Genomic DNA, 19,647 nt, shown 5'->3' with positions numbered 1-19,647 from the left:
CATGTACAGAGGGCAGAAAACTAACACAACGTCCACTGGTCCAGCTCATTACACTTTTGTGATTCCCCCCACCCCCACCCCCATGGTTCATCTTGTTTTTTTGCTAGCGGGCCTGGGACTGATAATAAAGAGGTGAAAGGATTTCCTTAGTGAAGGGCTTCTTTCTGAGGGAAATTATTTCTACTGGATATTTGAGGGGCATGAAGGCAAGTGCCCCGTTTCCTCTTTGTGAGTCGGGACTATTACAAATAGATAGAAATTGCAGAATAAAACATTACAAATAGAAATTTACTCGAATAATCCTTTGTAAAAAAACACATCGAATGTGTCTTTAACACCAAAATAGTTTTTCTTCATGGAAAAGTAGGCACACCTGCGATTTTTAAGATTGTTCTTAAGTCCCAGAGATACTATCAGTTGACCCCATGATGAGGTTGCATCCCTGTATCCATTTGTGCCAAAAGAAGCGTTGGCATTCTTACCAAAACAAATTACAAAATTAGACACGAAAACATTTGGATCCACATTTGCCTTGCCAAACATTGTCTTATCACCGGCAGCAATTACAAATCAACTCTTTTCTCACAGTTTCTTACGACCACAAAAAGTCTCATCGAAAAGCTGCCAATGTTGGTGGCCAAACTTGTTTGCTAAAAATATTCTGTATTTGTGAAATATATCTAAGTATTTCCGGGGGTTACTTTGGACTTGAAAAGACGAAAAGAAAGCAAGACACATGGTTATACTTTGATTTAAACAGTTCCGCTTTTCCGAGAAAGCGACACAGAAGGATACATAACTCATAACATTTCAGTCCTTGACCGATCGTTTAACGGGAGACCGTTCCTGGTCGGTAGGACAGGGTTTTGTTTTGTATGGATTAGATCCTCCAGTTTGTTCCGTTGCTGTGTTGCAGCGTATTATTTATGTTTGTTCTGTTGTAAAAAAACTTATTTGGAGGAATAGATGTGATGTTGTTTTTAGGGGGAAATTTGCCAGTTGGCAGGCAGTCCTGGAGGCGGTGAAGTGTGACATTCGCCTTCAGGTCGAAGGCGATTTTCGCCGTTTATCTAGGGCTGCCTTTTTTGGACGGTGGTGTGCTGGGGAAGGGTGTTTTGTTTCGCTGCGTGCTGGTCGTCCTTTTGTAGTTTTTTAATATTTCAGGGGGGGGGGGGGTTGGGCGTTTTGTCTCTGCAGGTCGGTGAGCGTATGTATTTTTTTTTTGGCTCGCTTGACCCGAGGTTCGTTTGTAAGAATGGGATGGTTTGGTAGTGCCGTTTGGCCGTGACGTTTTGTATCCCGTATGACGGGTCACGTAAAAAGCACTCATAACACTTCAAAGGGCCAGACGTACATCGCCGCCCTAATATGATCTTCGTCATAACAGTTGCAGGGAGCCCCCGTCTAAACATTCACAATGACTCTGCCAGCGCTGTCCACTCCTACTAGTGTATGCATTGTTTTGTGCTTACTTCTGAAAATAAAAATGGTTTCAATAACATAGCACTCCTGAAAACGTGATTGATTTATGGAAAAACTTAAGCGATTTCAGTGATTTTGAGGACCACGTTAATACACTGGCTTACAGTCCCACACTGGGTCCTTGATATACGACTAACTAGTTAATTGTAAGCGTGTAACTGTTAAACGGTTAAACGTTAACCGTTTAGTAATTTGCTAACCGTTTACACGAAACAAGAAATAAAAAAATTAGCCTTTCGTTTTTGCTGCATAAATCACTCTAATTTTCTGTGTAAAACAATTTACTTTAGTTGAAATTGCGGGAGAACTACCATTGAAAGGCCTGGTATTGTTTTTTCTCCGGCGAAAACAATCTGCCAGAAGGCAAGAAATAACTTGTTTGTGGTTTTCATTATGCAGACAAGCTTTTGGTTGCAAGGCTCTATAATTAGCATTGTTACGACCGCAAGATTCTGCGCCGGCGGCGCATTTTTTTTCCCCAGGACGAACGTGGGTTTCAGGTTTTTCATGAATTTACAAATTCGTTTGAAATCAGAGTTAGGGTATAGAGAGTGGGTTAGGGATCAAGTTTCTACGAAAATGAAGGATTTTCGTTCATAATCTGGGGTCAAAACTAGGAAAAAAGATTCAGAACATGTTTTTGGAAAAAGCGTCACATGTTTGGAATCCAGGGATTTGTTTGGCCGATGCCCACGTTCGTCCTGGGAAAAAAAATACGCGCGCCGGCGGGACGCAATGTTTTTGCCAGGGACGCCAAATCTTCAAATTCCTTGCGTCCGGCGGACGCAAACTTTTTGTTTGAGAAACAAACCCGAAGTACACACTCACAACTAGGTCAACGGAAAACATACAAAACACATTTTTCAATGAACATCTTTCATTATTTCTTTTCAAAAAACCACAACTTCTTCTGACAAGAACCAAAAGTTCTCCTACTCCTACACAGATCATTGAATTTGTTTGAAAATAAATATATCATAACAATCAACCGCAAGGTACAGGATTAATTAGCAACCTCCATTACGGAGATTTTCATGCTAAAAATAGACAATGACGCTTTCCCAAAATTCCTGTGGTTTGATTGGTTAATTGTCTGTAGTGCTCAATGAACACGGAGTATGTTGTTTAATAACAATTACTTGCAACGTTACTTTCCCCTGTGTAGAGATAAAGTTTGCGGTATAGGCATATCATATATATCATATGTGTGCTACAAGTGCTTGCGTTCGACCAGAGAACTTGCCTCCTACGTCATCTGCTGCGAAGTTCCACAGCCTCCGTGTATATCGCCAAGTCCAAGTGTGGAAAGGAGTCACTCTCGATCCTCAGATCTTCGAATGGAAAGCAGTGGAAGGTAAATTGTTGCCTGTGCAATGCAACATGGAGATTGCATCCAAAACACTTCTACGAATAGTGTGATGTTACTGCAAAATGGATCCACAGTATGCGATGCTCCTGTCGACAAGCTGGACTGAACTGTTCAACAGACTGTGGAGAGTGCCGTGATATCTGCACAAGCATGTCTGAGGAGAACACAGATCGAATGGATGATATGTAATTCAAAGATCAATGACAGTTAGGATACCAACTAAATGCCGTAAGTGTGGCTGATGTGCCGAATGTTCCCAAGTAGTTATGGCAATGGAATTTTCCATGGACATAATGGGTCATGGGAAATGAGTCATTTGGCGGTCATCCCAAATCTCAACCTGATGAAAATCAACATTTCAAACAACGATATCCACAAAATGGAGATTCGGCATTAGTCATCTCAAATGTTGGCAGCCATTCTTAACATCTGTATAGATACGAAGGCACTAGAAAAACTGGCCAAATTCGGCCATTTTGGATTTTTCGCGGCCATTTTGGATGTTTGCACATGAATGTACCATCCAATCGCTTCGAAATGTGTTCCATTGGCTTTGGCGCTGTTGAAAACAATGAAATACTGTCCAAAACCGGCAAAGAGCACTTACCAGACGGGTAGATATCTTAAAATGAGAGTCTGTGATCGGCCATTTTGGATTTTTGGCGGCCATCTTGAAATTTTGCCTTTCGCCTGCGTAAATTTTTCTAGACTTTAAATATGTCATTTTAGACACATATCCAATACCAAATCTGAAGAAAAACCTTCTGTTGCAATTTGTTGGTAGAGGGAAAATTGCCACACGAAATTTCTCTTGCTACTGTCCTCCTTGTAGAAGAAAATTGTGAAAATGCTGTCTACATTGACAAATGGCACTTGAAATTGCTTAGAAAATATACACCAATACATTTTTGGGTTATTACCGATCTATGTATTTAACATGATGAAAACTTACATTGTACTATCTGTTTTATATTCACAGTAAATTGTATGATACATTATTTTTTTGGGCAGTTCCTGCTGTCCAAGAAGTTGGAAAGTATGTGGCTGCCAAGGTTGACTTTGTAGGAGCCAAGAAATCCACACCAACAATCTATGTGGCCTTGGTGAGTGGATTGAAATGTATTGTGTTGTACCAAAATAATACACTAGCCATGTAAGAAATATCCACAAAACATATTTATTCACAGGTATGCTAGTGGTGTCACCTCCGCAGAGGCTACCACCTTATCGCTGGTGGGGGTGTTTGCGTGCTTCTATGACCTGAAGAGCTATGCCGTCGGGAGTCTACAACTCCTGTTAGGGCCACCCATGGCGGAAAGGTCGACAGGTAGAAGCCGGACGAAAAGTAGTCTTCTGGTCCTCCAGGTTGGGGGTTAGGCAATGGGCTAATATCCCATTCCTGTAAACAATCGCTTATTACGGAAACCAGAAACGCTCTAAATCAAAATACAAAACCAGGCCTTGATGTAGTGACATGCCAGATACCAGAGGATGGTAACATCAGATTCTTTGATGATCGGAGCTGGATGAACCATGTACGCAATTGGAAAAACAGCACAAGTGGCGAACGTAATGAATGAGTATAGGATGGATATACTAGGTGTCAGTGAATGCAGGTGGACAGGATTTGGTAAAATGAAATTAAGTACAGGGGAAACAGTAGTTTACTCCGATAGAGAAGATGGTGTACATCGGAGTGGACTGGCAATCATGTTGTCAAAGCTTGCTGAAAGGGCACTCATAGAATGGATACCGGTGAATGGCAGAATCATCACAGCAAGATTTTATTCCAAGTACATAAAAGTCACAATAATCCATGTGTATGCACCAACTCTGGATGCAACAGATGAAGTTGAACAGAGGACAGAGAACAGAGGACAGTTTTTATGAACAACTTCAAACAGTTGTAGAAGACATGAATGCGTTGGAGCCGACAATAAAGACAAGGAAACAGTTATGGGGAAACATTGGACTGGAGTCATCAACAATAATGGAGAAAGACTAGTTGACTTTTGCGAATTGAATAACTTTGTAATAACTGGCACATTGTTCTCCTGATAAAAGGACAAACAAACAAATTGACCTTGTTCTGATCTACAAGAAGTACAGGTCCTTCAGTCAGAGAAACAATGGTAGTGAGAGGTGCTGATGTTGCAAGTGACTACCAGCTTGTAAGAACTCAAATAAAGCTTAAACTCAAGAAACAAGACAAGAAAGCCAATCCAAGAATGAAATACGATGTGAGGAAATTGCAGAACCCAGCAATTAAGAAACAATTTTCACTGGAACTCAAGAACAAATTTGCTGTGCTTGAAGCAGTATCAGACGATGTAGACATTGAAGCAAAATCGGACAATTTCAATAATGCATTTAACCAGTCAGCTAAAGAAGTTCCAGGAACCAGAAAGAGGAAACAGAAGCCATGGATAGGTGTCGAATCATGGAAGAAAGTAGAAGAAATGCGAAATCCATCAGAATTGAACAGCAACTCCAAGCAGAATACAAGGCTAAAGATAAAGAAGTCAAATGAAGCATGAGATCAGATAAGAGAAAGTGGGTGGATAGTTTGGGAGGTGATGCACAACGAGCATTTCAAAATGGTGAAATGAAAACTCTATATGAATTAACAAAAACTATTTGCAATGAGAAACCGCGTCATGCAACAGGAGTAAAAGATAAGCAAGGCAATATCATTACAGACGAGGAGGGAAAAAGGACAAGGTGGAAAGCACATTTTGAGGAAATTCTGAAGAGATCTCCCGACGAACCCCGTGGAAAAGATAAGTGATGATATACCAGAATTAGAAACCATTGACACCACACCAGTGACTAAAGCAGAAGTAAAGAATGCAATTAAAAAGTTGAAAAATGGAAAGGCAGGAGGATTGGATGTTAACACCTGAATTGTTAAAAGCAGACATAGATACAACACAGCCAACAAGTTACACAGCATTATATGTGATATCTGGGATCAAGAAAAAAGACTGGAAGAAAGGTCTAATCGTGAAATTACCGAAGAAAGGAGACTTAACTGAGTGCGGGAACTGGCGACGGATAACATTGCTGCCTATTGCAAGCAAGATACTGGGAAGAATTGTTATTGACAGGATTAAAATAGGCATTGACAAGAAACTTAGACCAGAAGAAGCAGGATTTCGTGAAGGAAAGAGCACAACTGAACAGATCTGGTAGTTTTTTCGTGGAGTGCAGACGTGTTTTTCGCTCTCGCTCTACATCTGATAACACCGAATTTTTCACTTTACTGTACTGTGCTATACTTACCGCTAGGCGGGTGTGTGCGTATATTGTATATAGTTATCGTGTATCGTTTTAAGTTTAAACCTGTCCTTATTTTTTTTTTTTTTACTCCTCTGTGGCCTAGCCACCTTCGGTATCATGGCATCGCGCCGTGATTCCAAAATTGTTAAGTGGACCTTCACCGGTGAACAAGCTGTTCCACCGGTGGAAGTCTTTAGTATTTTAAAGGGTAAGGGTGTCGTTGTGCCTGGAGAGGTTGATGCTTTACAAGCTCTCCAGGGTCGTAATACGTATGATCTACGTTTTACCAGTCACGTGACCCGGCAGAAGGGTGTCACGTTGCTGAGTGGGGTTGAAGGTTTGACAGTTACCCCATACGAACGTTCCATATGGGTAACTGTCATCCACGTAGGACTAGAGGTGCGTCAGGAACTTTTCGCAACTGTTTTAGGTCGGTTTGGGGCTGTCAAGGCCATTTAAATGTACAGGCCCCTGGCCCAGGCCCATGGCCCATGCACAGGCCCCTGGGGTGTTGAACGGGCACCGACAGGTTCGGATCGACCTCAAGCAAGACATTCCCTCCTTCCTTTTTATTGCCGGACATAAAGCTCACGTGCGTTACCCCGGTCAGCCCCGTACCTGCTTCAGGTGTGGGGAGACCGGGCACGAAGCCAAGGGCTGCCCAAATAAAAAGTGTGGGCGCTGCCTTCGTCTTGGGCATGATACCTCTGCTTGCCCAAGCGAAGTTGTGTGCTCACTCTCTGGGAAGGAGGAAGCTCCACGCAAGGAGGGGAAACCGGGTGAGGGTTCACATTCCGCACCTGGTTCACCTTCCCCCGTAGTTGCAGACCCCAACCCCGTTCACGCACCGAGAAAGTCTCCACCAGCTTCCCCCAACAACCCGTCCAGTTCCATCCCCAGTCCGCCGCCGGTATCGCCAGATCCGGAGACTCTTTGGTCGTCGGGTCTCCGGAGGCTATGTCTGACAGCGACTCCGGAGGCTCGGTGATCGTCGAGCCGAAACGTGCCACTGGGACGAGCTGGTACGACGAGATGGGGGAACCCTCTCTGAAAAGGTTGGCCTCAAGTAACGACTCCGACGACGATATGTCGTCTAGAGCGCGCTTGAAGCTTACAGAATCGTCGTCGGCGTAGTTTTGCCCCATTGCCCTCTCATGGCCCATACATTTTCAGTTGCCACTTTCAACGTCAATGGCATGAGGGATCATCGCAAGCGCAGTTTCCAATATTGTATTTCAATAGAGGTCGACTGCGTTTGCCTGCAAGAAACACATATTTTGGAAGATGTCCCTCTATGGGCTTACGAGTGGTGTGGTGGGCTGCATGCTTCGTTTGGTTCGTCTTCATCCTGTGGCACTGTCATCCTTCTGTCACCTCGTCAGGCGGGTTGTGCCACTAGAGTGAAGACGGATCACGAGGGCCGATTGGTTTGCATTCTATTCAAGTATCCACAGGGTAACATCTCCCTTTGCAATGTGTATGCTCCCAATCGGCCTTCTGCTAGACAAATTTTTTAACACACTGCCTTTGTTCCTGGTAGTGCACCATGTGTCATGGTCGGAGACTTTAACTGTGTCCCAGACTCGGGTCTTGACAGACTCGGGGCTTCTGTGTCTGCTAGTCCTGACGCTGAGATCACAGAGCTGGACAGATTCACTTCGGCACACCTTTTAGCCGATGTCTGGAGGCATGTGCACCCGTGTAGTACGGCGTATACGTGGGTGAGCCCTGACAGAGAAGATGCCTCCAGGATAGATCGAGTGTATGCGCCCGTAAGTTTCAAATTTTCGGGTTGCGAGACGCTCAGCTGTCCGCTCTCTGACCATGACACTGTAGTAGCACGTTTTGTTTTGCCTTCCATTTTCCCGATCGGGCGGGGCCTATGGAAGCTTTAACTATCGGATTCTTGGCGTGGCAGAGTTCCGCCAAGGTTTCGAGACCAGGTACAAAGGATGGCAAACATTAAAGCCGGCCTTTGCCTGTTACATCCCAATGGTGGGATGATGTCAAGTTGCGCATCAAACGCTTCGCAATACAGTATTGCATGACCCGCGCACGGCGTCAAAGACAAATTCTCGAAGCTGTGCGCGGAGGTGGAGTTTGGCGACCCTTCGGCAGTCATCGCTTTGCAGACTTCAGGGCCCGTGTCGAAGCGGGACCGTGGTCAGTGACCCTCACGGCATTGTCCGCGTATATAAAGAGTATTATTCGAGTTTCTTTACGCGTGGCAATGTTTTATTGAGGGGAATCTCAAAAACCGTTCCCCACGATGTCAATGATATTTTGGCGGGCGGAATAACCACTGTTGAGCTTTGGAAGGCGCTTTCGAAGATGAAGAATGGCAGGTCCCCGGGTTCGGACGGGCTTCCGAGGGAGTTCTACCGAACCTTCTGGGCAATAATAGAACCCGACATCAGAGCCGTCTTCGAGGACGCCTTCCAAAACGGACTGTTAAACCAAAGTCAACGTCTGGGCATGATTACTTTGCTGCCAAAGTCTGGGGACCCCTTGGATCCCCATAACAGATGACGTGACATGTGTTGTTTCGAGTCTGGGCTCCTTTCGCGCACTCTCGCAGGATCTATCTATTTTTGAGAAAGCTACCGGGGCGAAGTTGAATACAGAAAAGACAAAGGGCCTTCGTCTTGGTAGCTGGAGATACAGAGACTTACCATTCGGTGCGTCGTGGTCGGATCGGAATATCCAAATAAATGGTATATGGTTCGGCTACGATGCACCTTGTGATGTCACCTGGAACGAGATGGCCGAGGTATTTCAGAGCAGACTCGAAACCTTTGGCACCCGCTGGCTTTCGATCTTGGGGAAAGTCACTGTTATTAATCGCTTCGTTTCGCCCATCTTGTGGTACCCGGGCGCGGTGTACCCAATTCCGCGTCGCGTCCTGGTGCGGTTGGAGAGGGCGATTTTTTCATTCATATGGTCTGGTGGTACAGAGCTGGTAAAGAGGGCGGTATTGTACCAAAAAGTGGAAAAGGGGGGACTGGGGTGGTTCATCTGGGAAGTAAGTTAACTTGTTTGTTATTTAAGCAATTGACCCAGGTAACTGACCCAGGGTTGCCTTCTTCATATTTTGTACGTTTTTGGGGCGGGTTGCACTTGCGTCGATGGGTTCTGGCGCTGTTTAGCAACAGCGAACCGCATAGTAGCACACCAAGCAGAGTGGTGCGTGTTATTTGCTCCGCTCTTATTGAGTTGCCCCCTGTTGACCTGTCACGGCCGGCCCTCGTTCTCAGTTCCTTGCGGGATAGGGCCTTGAATGCAATTTTTGTGCAGGGACGTCATCCTGTCGAAGTATGGCGTTCGGTGCATTCAAGGCTGAATGGTTGCAGGCTCCGTGATCTTGCATGGAGAATTGCAAACGGTGCCTTGGTGACCAATCTGAAAAGGTATCACTGGCGATTGGGTGATGGACTGTGCCCGAGGACCGGCTGTAGACAGCTTAGAAAGTACTGAATAACAAGAAGAGGGATGCAGTTAAAATAGAAGAGGATGACATAGATGATGTGAATGAATTTGCATACTTAGGTGCAATGGTAAGCAAAGAAGGAGGTGGAGAGAGGGAAATGAATAGCAGAATAAACAACGGCAGGAGTTGCATTCACGAAATTGAACAAGATATGGAGATCCAAACAGTACGGAAGAAAAACCAAAATCAAGCTATACAAAACTGGTAAGACCAGTACTTCTTTATGGTTGCGAAACGTGGAAAATGAACAAAAGTGATGAAAATAGACTGGATTACAAATATTCTGGATGAGCTCAATAAATACACCCAAACTGCAAGAATAAGTCAAGAAGTCAAAAAAAGATGGAATTGGATTGGTCATGTTTTAAGGAAACCAAATAATCACCATTGTACGATTGCCCTGACATGGCGGCCAGAAGGGAAGCGGAAAGTTGGCAGACCAAAAACAACGTGGAGGACAGTGGAAAGAGAAAGAAAGCAAGGCGGGTGGAAGACTTGGAATGAGGCAAGGGAAAGTGCACGAGCCAGGGACAAGTGGAAACAAAGCGTGATGGCCTTATGTGCCACAAGGCACGAAGAGGATAGTTGAGTTGAGTTGATGCTAGTGGTGTTTGCGTAACTGTTTCCTGTATTTTATGTTCAGATTTTGGATAAGTGTTCGGATCCATCTCAGACTGTTGTGAAGTTTATGCGGAGACATAACACAGGAGCACACTACTGGCCAGATAAAGATGTTCATGTCCATCCAACAGCTTAATTAATACTGGCTTTTTCAAAACCCGCAAGCTGTAATGGAGAATAGGAAGCTTGTTTACTATTTTAAGGACAAAGCAGCATTTTGCGTTGATTCTCGAGATTTTCCAATACTAGGGTAGTTGAGGGGGTAACCGGCACTGCGGGAGAATGCGGCACCTTAACCTTTGACATGGTCACGCTGCATGTACATGCGAGACTATACTGAACTTGACTTTCGCAGATCTGCTCTACATATACACTGTTTATACGAGTATCCTAACAAGTTGCAAGCCTACACAGTTACCTGATAAAAAGCCAACAAAATCTCCCACTCGGATGACGGTAAGTTCAACCTTCTATTTTCTATGCAATCGATAAGCACAGCGTGCCCATAAATATCTCATTTTTAAAGGTTGGCATTGGAATAAATCGTTAATTTTGATGTAAATGGTAACTTGGATCTTGTCTGTAACGTTCGTTCTTCCATTTCGGTTACTACTGGCCATATGGTCATGTAAGCGTGGGTGCCGAAAACCGACGTACAAACAGCGGCAATTTTGCTATTTTCGGCACCACCTATTAGGCTAAATTCGGCGTGTTATGAATATTCAGTGTGAAGACTAGTTATGTTTTTTAAACCTATTTGTGGAGTATTCCATTGAACAGAGCGTCTTCTCAGCAAATAATAAGATGGTAGTATTGGAAGAGTTCATTTAGAAGAGGTAATTAAAAACATATTTGATTAAGGCGTATTGGAAGTGTCCATTTAAAACAGGTAATTAAAAACGTGCTTGATGTTAAAATTGTTTTATTTTTACAGAACAAAAATAAACTTTAGAATAGGCAATATCAACACTATTTGAAACAATAACAAAAGTTGCAAAACTGGTAACATTTACATAGGTTTTTAAGTGATTTTAACAAATTGTATTAAAATAATATTTAAAAAAAATGAGATAAATGAAAAATTAATAAAATAATGCACGCATGTGTGTTTCACAGACATGGCTCAAATTAGAGTTAAGAGTTATAGGAAGGTACACCCAAGAAGCTGTAAACAGGGCTGTAGCTCAAATTCAAAAGGGAGAAATCTCATTCAAGGGTGCCAGCAAACTATACAGCATACCTAGGTCCACGCTGCAAGATAAGGTGAAAGGACGATCACCAGTGGTCGCGAAATCCGGACCCAGCGCTACGTTAACTCAAGCTGAAGAGAATGCTCTTGTTGAGTACATCATGAAAATGTCCAAGATTGGCTATGGTCTGACAAAGTCACAGTTATTTGATGAAGTTGAGAGTATCATAAAAGAAGATGGGAGACCGAACCCATTCAAAGATGACCGTCCTGGTAGGGATTGGTATATGCGATTTTTAAAGCGTCACCCTATATTAAGTGAGAGAGTAAGTGAAAACCTGGGGAAGGAGAGAGCAATGGTAAGTGCAGAAAAGATAGACACATGGTTTCAGCAATGTGAGTTCTTCTTAGAAGAAGTCGACTCTTCTTTGGGTATCTTGAGAGACGACAGCAGAATCTTCAATGCGGATGAAAGCGGTTTTGCCATGTGCCCCAAAACTGAGAAGGTGTTAGCACAAAAAGGTTCCAGGAATGTTTATCAACTGTCAACATCCAACAGAAAAGAGATAACAGTATTGGTATGTTGTGCAGCAAATGGCACATATGTCCCACCCCTGATTGTGTACCCAGGGACAAGGTTCCGGTTCGATCCATTGCAAGGTGCACCAACAGACTTTTGTATTGGACGGAGCAAATCAGGGTGGATGAATACAGAGGTGTTCTACGAATGGTTAGCAAACCACTTCCATCCATTTATTCAGGACAAGGGTCTCACCAAACCTGTCATCCTCTTTGTTGATGGACATAAGTCCCATGTGAGCCTTCCAGCTGCAACCTTTTGTGCAGAGAATGGAATAATCTTGTACTGCCTCCCACCGCATACATCCCACATTCTTCAGCCATGTGATTTGGGACTGTTCCGGACACTAAAAGAACACTGGAACCATGCCATCATTGACTTCCAAAAACAAAACATTGGGGAAAATGTCACAAAGAAAACCTTTGCTGCAGTTTTTTCTAATGCATGGAAAACTGCAACCAAACCTAAGGCAAGTATCGGTGGGTTCAAAGCAAGTGGGTTGTTCCCATGGGATCCTAATGCTTTTGACAGAGAAAAGTTGGCCCCCTCTGAAGTGTTTGCACAGGCCCAGCCAACTCCAAGTTTAGCGCTTCCATCCACATCAGCCCAATCCTCAACAAGAGCACAGATCCATCGTCCATTAATTCCTGTCTCCACACATCTGACCCCAAGTGCATCGCTCCCGTCCACATCAGCTCGGTCCTTGATAACAACAACAGCACAGATCCATCGTCCATTCGTTCCTGTCGCAACACAGCCGACCCCAAGTTCAGTGCTCCCGGCCATATCACCTCAGTCCACAACGACAGCACATATGCACCGCCCTTTGGTTCATGCCTCAGAAATACCAACCTGCAAAGAAGGAGCAAACAACAGAAGGAGCAAAAATGTTCTTGACCAAACCTATGTCTCCCCAGTAATCAAAGCCCATATTAAATATCCACACATTTCTCAAAAGAATGCCAAAAATGCCCAGACTACTACAAGTACAAACACCTTGAACACCAACTGGTTTGCCATATCAGGCAAGGCATACATCGAGGCCCAAAAAGAAAAGGAAGGAACACTGAAAAAAGTACAGGAGGAAAAACAGAAACGAAAACATGACAGAGAACAGAAGAAGGTAGAACGGGAACTGCAGGTGGCAGCAAAAAAACGTAAGAAAACCACACCAAGACCAGTACCAGCTCAAGCCGAGTCTGATGAATATAGTGAAAACGAAGAGGAAATCAATGAAAATCAATGTTTGGAATGTGGTGAACAGTTTGAAGAGGAAAGTGATCCAAACCTATGGATGGGTTGTGAACATTGTGGGAGATGGCTACATAAGACATGTAGTGGAATTGATGACATCATCTTAAAATCTGATGATGACATTGAGCATCTGGATTGGCAATGCAGAAAATGCACTGAAGAATAAGCTGTAGGCCAAAATTTGGTTTCCACTCTGACAACTTTATTAGCAGTTGTGTTTGTAATAATTTGTTTAATGTTGACATTTCAGTAAATCAATAATTGCATAATCCAAATTTCCCACTTCAATTACATTCATTTTAATTAAATTCATTAGTGCAATTAATTAAATTTCTCACTTCAATTAAATTTATTTTAATGAAATTCATTAGAGCAATTAATGTAATCAATCAACTCATGCAATGTTTACGCAGCTACTGCTGCTGCAAATAATGTCATTTTATCATTGGTAAAAGTTTCATACCCCTTTATTCAGAAGTTTGGGGTCTTATATAGAATTCGTACCCAGAAGTTTTGGTTAGGGTATGAGGTAAATTGCTTAGGGTATGGATTAGCTTGTCATGGAGTTAATTTACGTACTTCCAGGTATGGATTGTACCAACAATATTCAGTTCCAATTAAATTAAATGAAAGAAATGTTATGATAGATTCATTACACAATTAAACTTGTTAAGTAAAATAAATGAAATTGCTAACATCTGTATTAGCTGTTACATCTTCCTATAAAACGAGGCAACTGTATCATACATCATCATAGAAAAATATCGATGTCACTTTTTTAATTATAATCATAATTAGCATAGGTCCTAGCAATATAACATTACCAATATCCTGAAGGATCAAATTTGCCGGCTATATTATACCTCCACATGATCTTACTTAGACTCGATTTGCTATTTTGAATATGGTATGTTGCCTTTTCAAATAGGCTATGCCTAAGTAATACATGTAGAAATTAGGGCAAGGACAAGGTATCACAAAGTTCATATAGCCTAGCCTTTATATGTTATGGGGGAAAATTCTGCATGTAGGCTAGGGCCTAAGTCAAAAGACAACTTAATCGAATGAGAGGAGCTTTCTAAGCTTGTGACATTTCATATATTACCATGTTGTAGCATGCTTCAAGCCAGAGTGCCGAAAATGTCTGTACATGTGCCGGAAATACCTGCAACAGTGCTGAAAATACCCTCACATGATTATTGGTTTGATCACATGACCAACCAGCTCCCGTCGTCGGTTACATTACTGACAATAGCTAGTATCATTCCGTAGCATATATCTCTGCTGACAAATACCACCCATCAACAAGAAAGGGTTTGTAGTTTTACCTGTGATTTCACTGATTTTGTCTTAAAGTGCCGAAAACCCCCTCAATTACCCTATATACTATATACTGTAAAGTTTGAACTCAAACTATTCCCGAAAAGTGCAAAAATATGACGTTTTCTGGTTCTCGTATTTTGAATCTTTGACTTCGATAGACTCTTCCCACATAAAGGAACCTTATGAATATGTATAACGGAAAAGGTACTTTGAATAGCAAGGTAAACAGTAAACAAAAATCAGCTGAGGAGATGTACGTATCGCGCGAAGGGACACTTACGGCATATCTCATTGCATACGATGCCCTAAAAACCCAAGAAAATTCGTCGCTCCACGAAAATAAAACCACCTATGTAGCAAGGATACATAAGAGAGAAAGTCATTGAACCAGCAAGAACTCGATCGGTACGTAACATTCTCTACAACGATATTGTATCACTCTACGCGGTGTTACATAGGCTAGTTACTGTAGTACAATTAGACCTATAAGTGTGTGACTTACACTGGTTAGGCCTGAATAACGTTATGTACACGCTGTGAATTTTGCACTAAAAGCAATGTAGCTACGAGTGTATCGCAATGGGGGCCTTTTTTCCGGATCTCTTGAAAATGGGAGAAAATAACGTTTTTCAAGAGATGAAAGTAACGTTTCTCATAAGGGAACGCAATAAGGCATACTGGCTAGGACATGTGGAGATTTAAGTAGTGCTTTGCAAAACTGTAGTAATTGCAATTGATGATTTGGGCGATTTTTATGATTATGTGTCAGTGTAGTAAGTAACCTTTTTTTGTAAGTTTCATTGAACAAGCATATTAGTTTCATAACCTGAATGCGATACTTTACTACCTTGATGTAGGGGAGTAATGTAACGTATTTAGTAGAGGAAACTATAATTTTCAGGGGAGGAACTAACGGGTCGGGAAACTGAAACCTAGGGCAACATGCAATGTCTGCTGTTCTATAAATTTTATAGTCAAGTGTACAACCATTCCATGAAAGTGATAAATAGCATCTAGTCATATGTCACCAGTAAATGAGAGCAATACATTTTAGCAGCGGATCCAAAGACATGTTTATAATTTGAAACCTTTTGCTACCTTCTTAGCAACCATCTGGTGATGAAACACCAAGGAGGGCTGGCAGAAGTTGAGGACGGAGAGGTTAGCTCCTGGGTAACACCAGACAACGGGACAACCCGGCTAACAGCAGCTGCAGCTAGGAGGCAGGTAGAAAAACGCCAACAGGAGTGAATGGGAAATATAAGGGTACGTTTCAATATGCAAAATTGTGGGATCTGCAAAGTATCAGCTGGTAATTCTTTAAACAGTTAAACTCAGTGTAATAACAGAATGGCTTGCTCAATTAAAGAATACTAGCAACATAAGTAGCTGGCTAGATTGTCACACTGAAAATAGTTATTTTTAAGTGACATCAATTTTCAAAGGGTTATATTTGCTAACCCTTTTTGGAAGCAAAATACTGTTTGCCTGAAAGCAAGTTTTGTGTCGAGAACAAACTTAAAGACTATATCTATAACCATGAACAATCTACATATCTCAACTATCTATTTCTATAACCATGAACAATCTATATATCACAACTTTCTATTTCTATAATATACCTCTTTAACTATACTTTGTAAATATTATTGCTATGGAGATGGAATTCTTGGGCATGAGCCAGTGAAAGTCCGAAAGTTGGTGCTTATGTAGGTCAGGCAGGATGAAGGAGAGATAAGGGGAGATGGGGGTCAAGAGGGGTTAGAGATGTGTGTGTGTTTCTACAGTATGCTATATGTACAGACTACTTATGATATTGTGTGAGAGGAAGAGAGTTCACTGTTCACTTTGACTTTGACTTGGAATATTGGCCTTGTGTTGTTGTGCTGGCTGTTGGGAAAATGAAGGGTGTGGCTGAGTGAAGTGACTGCAAACTGATAGAGACCTGAGAGATTGAGTGAAGGAGTTTGGGACTGGAGTAGTGAAGGAATAAAAGTCACAGAACATTATAAATATTCTCTATTCTTATCTTTGGAATTCCACGCTTCCACATGAAACTTTGCAGCTTTGTCGGGATTAAACTAACATCGATCCTCTACTCGACATTTTGAAAAACAGCACTTCGTAGTACTTGGTGTAGTGTTCAAACAATATATTTTATGTCTATCTTCTTATATCACATGTATATTAAACACCCAAAGCAACACAATCAATAAGTGCTGTCTATCATCAAAAGCAATGATATTATTACTTAAGGCAATGGTTGGTAATGTAGATGTTCAACAGCCTCGACAACTGGTAATGCAACTGCTTGAAACCCATCCGGCACTCTTTTGGGATATATGTACACACAACATCTCAAGAAGTAAAAGTTGCTTGAATTCAAACTTGGTATATAGGTAGTCTTTGAAGAGTAGATGATTCATATTGTTTTGCATCAAGTTTAAACGTCATTTGAGGTCAACATTTGAAATTTGTGTAAAAACAGTATCTCAAGAAGTGCTAGTTGGTTTGACATCCAACTTGCTATGTAGATAGCACTTGGTAAGTAGATGAACCCTATTATTTTTCATAGAGGTTAAAGGTCATTTTAGGTCAAGAGATGTTCAACTCTTGAAAACTTATAAACAATATCAACAAGTGAAAGTTGGTTGAACTTCAAACTAGCTATATAGGTGGCCCTTGGTGAGAAGGTAAAACATTTTGTTAACCATGAAGGTCATTTTGAGGACAATAGTTCATATCCCAAGAAGTGAAAGTTGGTTTCATGGCAAATGTTGAAAACATTCGGTGGGTAGATAATCCCATTGTTATGCTTATGGCCATTAGTGCTAATGCCATATCTCAAGAAGAGAAGTTGGTTAACTGTTACATATGTAGCCCCTGGAGAGTAATTGATTGCTATTGTTTTCCATAGGTCAAAGTGATCTTGGGTCAGATATTCTCTATTTCCTTGACTTAATCATTCACTTGTATTGAGTTTATTTCTTGATCAGTTGTATTCCTTGCCAAATATAGACTTGTTTTCACTATCATCTAAGATTATACACATGTTATTAGTATTATATTTTCTTTTTGTGAAAGACATGATCATGGTTTTTCTCAATTTTTATGTGTTCCTTAACTTTACCATTCAGGGCTTTCAATAAACACAGTTTCTTTCACTGCTGTTCTTACTTCAGTCTGAAAAATCTTCCGATTTAATGTGCTAATTTATTCTGAAATATGGACAATAATAACAATAATAATAATTAATACCTGAAAGTAGAATCACAAAAATAAAGTATCACTCAGGGAGGAAAGTACTGTTTCTCAGGGGAGGAATTCAAGCAAGAAGACATTTGGCTAGGCTACTTAGAAAGAGTTAGTTACTGAAGTAACTGTAATTTTTGATTTAGGAGAGAAAATAACAAAGAAACATTTTTCAAGGAAGGCAAATTGGCTAGGCTATATGGGAAGAGATATTTGTAGAAAAGGTACAAATGAAAAGAAATTCGTACAGTTATTCCACTTAGGCTCTAGGCCTACTAAATTTATTCTTTCCACATAGCCTAGCCAATATGCTTTCATCAGCTTCCTCCCTGGAAAAACGATAATTTCCTCCCCATGATTGAGGAGGTACAGAGGTAAGAAACGTTTTTAGGGGAAGAAAGAAACATTATTTAGGGCATGAAACTAACGGGAACCGCCAGAACGTAGACCTCGTGATTTCGGCTACTGCATATGCAATCACTGCCATCATAGCCCATGCCTTGTAAAGTCTAGTGTAAAGTATCTATGCGTCGGCGTAAGAAAAGTAAGATCGTTTAGCGTAACTGGCCTTGGTTGTGCTGGTAAATAATAGGCTAAGTACACTGTACTAGTAGTACTATAGACTTAGTATAGGCCCCTATACTGGCCTAGGCTAAGCTAGATACTGTAGTGGAGGCAGATACTGTAGTGGAGGCAGAGGTTCGGTCTCAGTTTCTCTCACCGATAATGAGAAGTACCGTTAAATCATGTAAACAAAAATTGTAACGAACAATTCTATCCTTTGCTTACCTGTCGAGTAGAAGTCGAGTGACTTCTGAATCACTCTTGAGATGTAAATTCCTCTTCACTTCCCTCCATCTTTCCCATTGATTTCCGAAAGGGACACGGTGTCGTGACACTTTTTCTTCTGGGCTTTCCGCCATTTTCTCTTTTCAGGTGAAGTTAGGTTCTTCAAAAATTGATATTTCCCATTTGAGCCTTTCTCCATTGTTTTATTCTTTTGTCACTTCGTCACCAGGTTATAGTATTGTGTGCATGTACGAATTATACGACACTAAATACTTTGCTAAGTACTACGTACAGTAGGCTTACGTGCGTGTACACTTTACTCACGGTAGAGACGCTGAGGGATTACCATGCCAATGATTGAGTCTATTTTAAGCTCCAAGTCATACATAAACATCTCTTCACTGATTGGTTGAATTTGAATAGGCGGTTTGTAGAGCTGCATGTGATAAATACTAATGTCGATTGTGTCTGGGAGACACAATTCTCAGAATCATATAATATCCTTAATTACTTGCTAATTAACGTTCGATGTGGGGAAAAAAGTAGGAGAAAGTCTTAGTTCTTTTGTGTCTTTTGACTTATGTCTTTTGTGATGGTATTATGATAAAAATTCGATAGACAGGGAAAAATTCTGGACAAACGCAAAATGCTGCTTTAAGGAGTGTTCACTTGGGTAACCATATAAAATCTAATCATACTTCATTCCTGAAAGACAATTACTCCTGGACAATTCCTTTATTACATAACCCCTGTCCCCTTCCACCCTTACCCGGGAATAGTCCCTGGGGAGTTGTCTGGTCATGGTTTAATATGTAGCTCGTAGTCTGGTCTCGAGGCAGCTAATCAGGGCTGGGGACCTGGAAAGGAAAATGTGTAACTACAGCGATATGTTAATATCAAGATACTAACATTTATAAAGCTTCCTTTGTGGCAGGATATACTCACCATATGTAGAAGACGTAGCATTCGTGCTTGCTGGACATCTGCTACTGTGCAATACGACAGGGTAATTTACCTATATA

General features: G+C 41.6%; 1 protein-coding gene across 2 annotated transcripts; it reads left to right on the top strand.

The window, feature by feature from the left end:
* The first annotated feature begins 9,558 nt into the window (after window positions 1-9,558).
* On the top strand, window positions 9,559-17,665 carry LOC139984226 (uncharacterized). 2 transcript variants are annotated; one of them, XM_071998045.1, is made up of 3 exons: window positions 9,559-14,989; window positions 15,691-15,850; window positions 16,841-17,665. In XM_071998045.1, exon 1 carries the CDS (start codon window positions 11,340-11,342, stop codon window positions 13,425-13,427), a length of 2,088 nt encoding a protein of 695 aa, XP_071854146.1. In that variant the 5' UTR covers window positions 9,559-11,339; the 3' UTR covers window positions 13,428-14,989; window positions 15,691-15,850; window positions 16,841-17,665. The 2 variants fall into 2 exon arrangements, with proteins under 2 accessions (XP_071854146.1, XP_071854144.1); XM_071998043.1 differs by lacking the exon at window positions 16,841-17,665 and having other exon boundaries at window positions 15,691-16,082.
* Window positions 17,666-19,647: the final 1,982 nt, after the last annotated feature.

This window comes from Apostichopus japonicus, chromosome 17 (genome assembly GCF_037975245.1).
Source record: "Apostichopus japonicus isolate 1M-3 chromosome 17, ASM3797524v1, whole genome shotgun sequence".
Taxonomy (NCBI): Eukaryota; Metazoa; Echinodermata; class Holothuroidea; order Aspidochirotida; family Stichopodidae; genus Apostichopus; species Apostichopus japonicus.
Note: the sequence above shows the minus strand (reverse complement) of the source record. Positions and strands in the feature narration are given on the sequence as shown.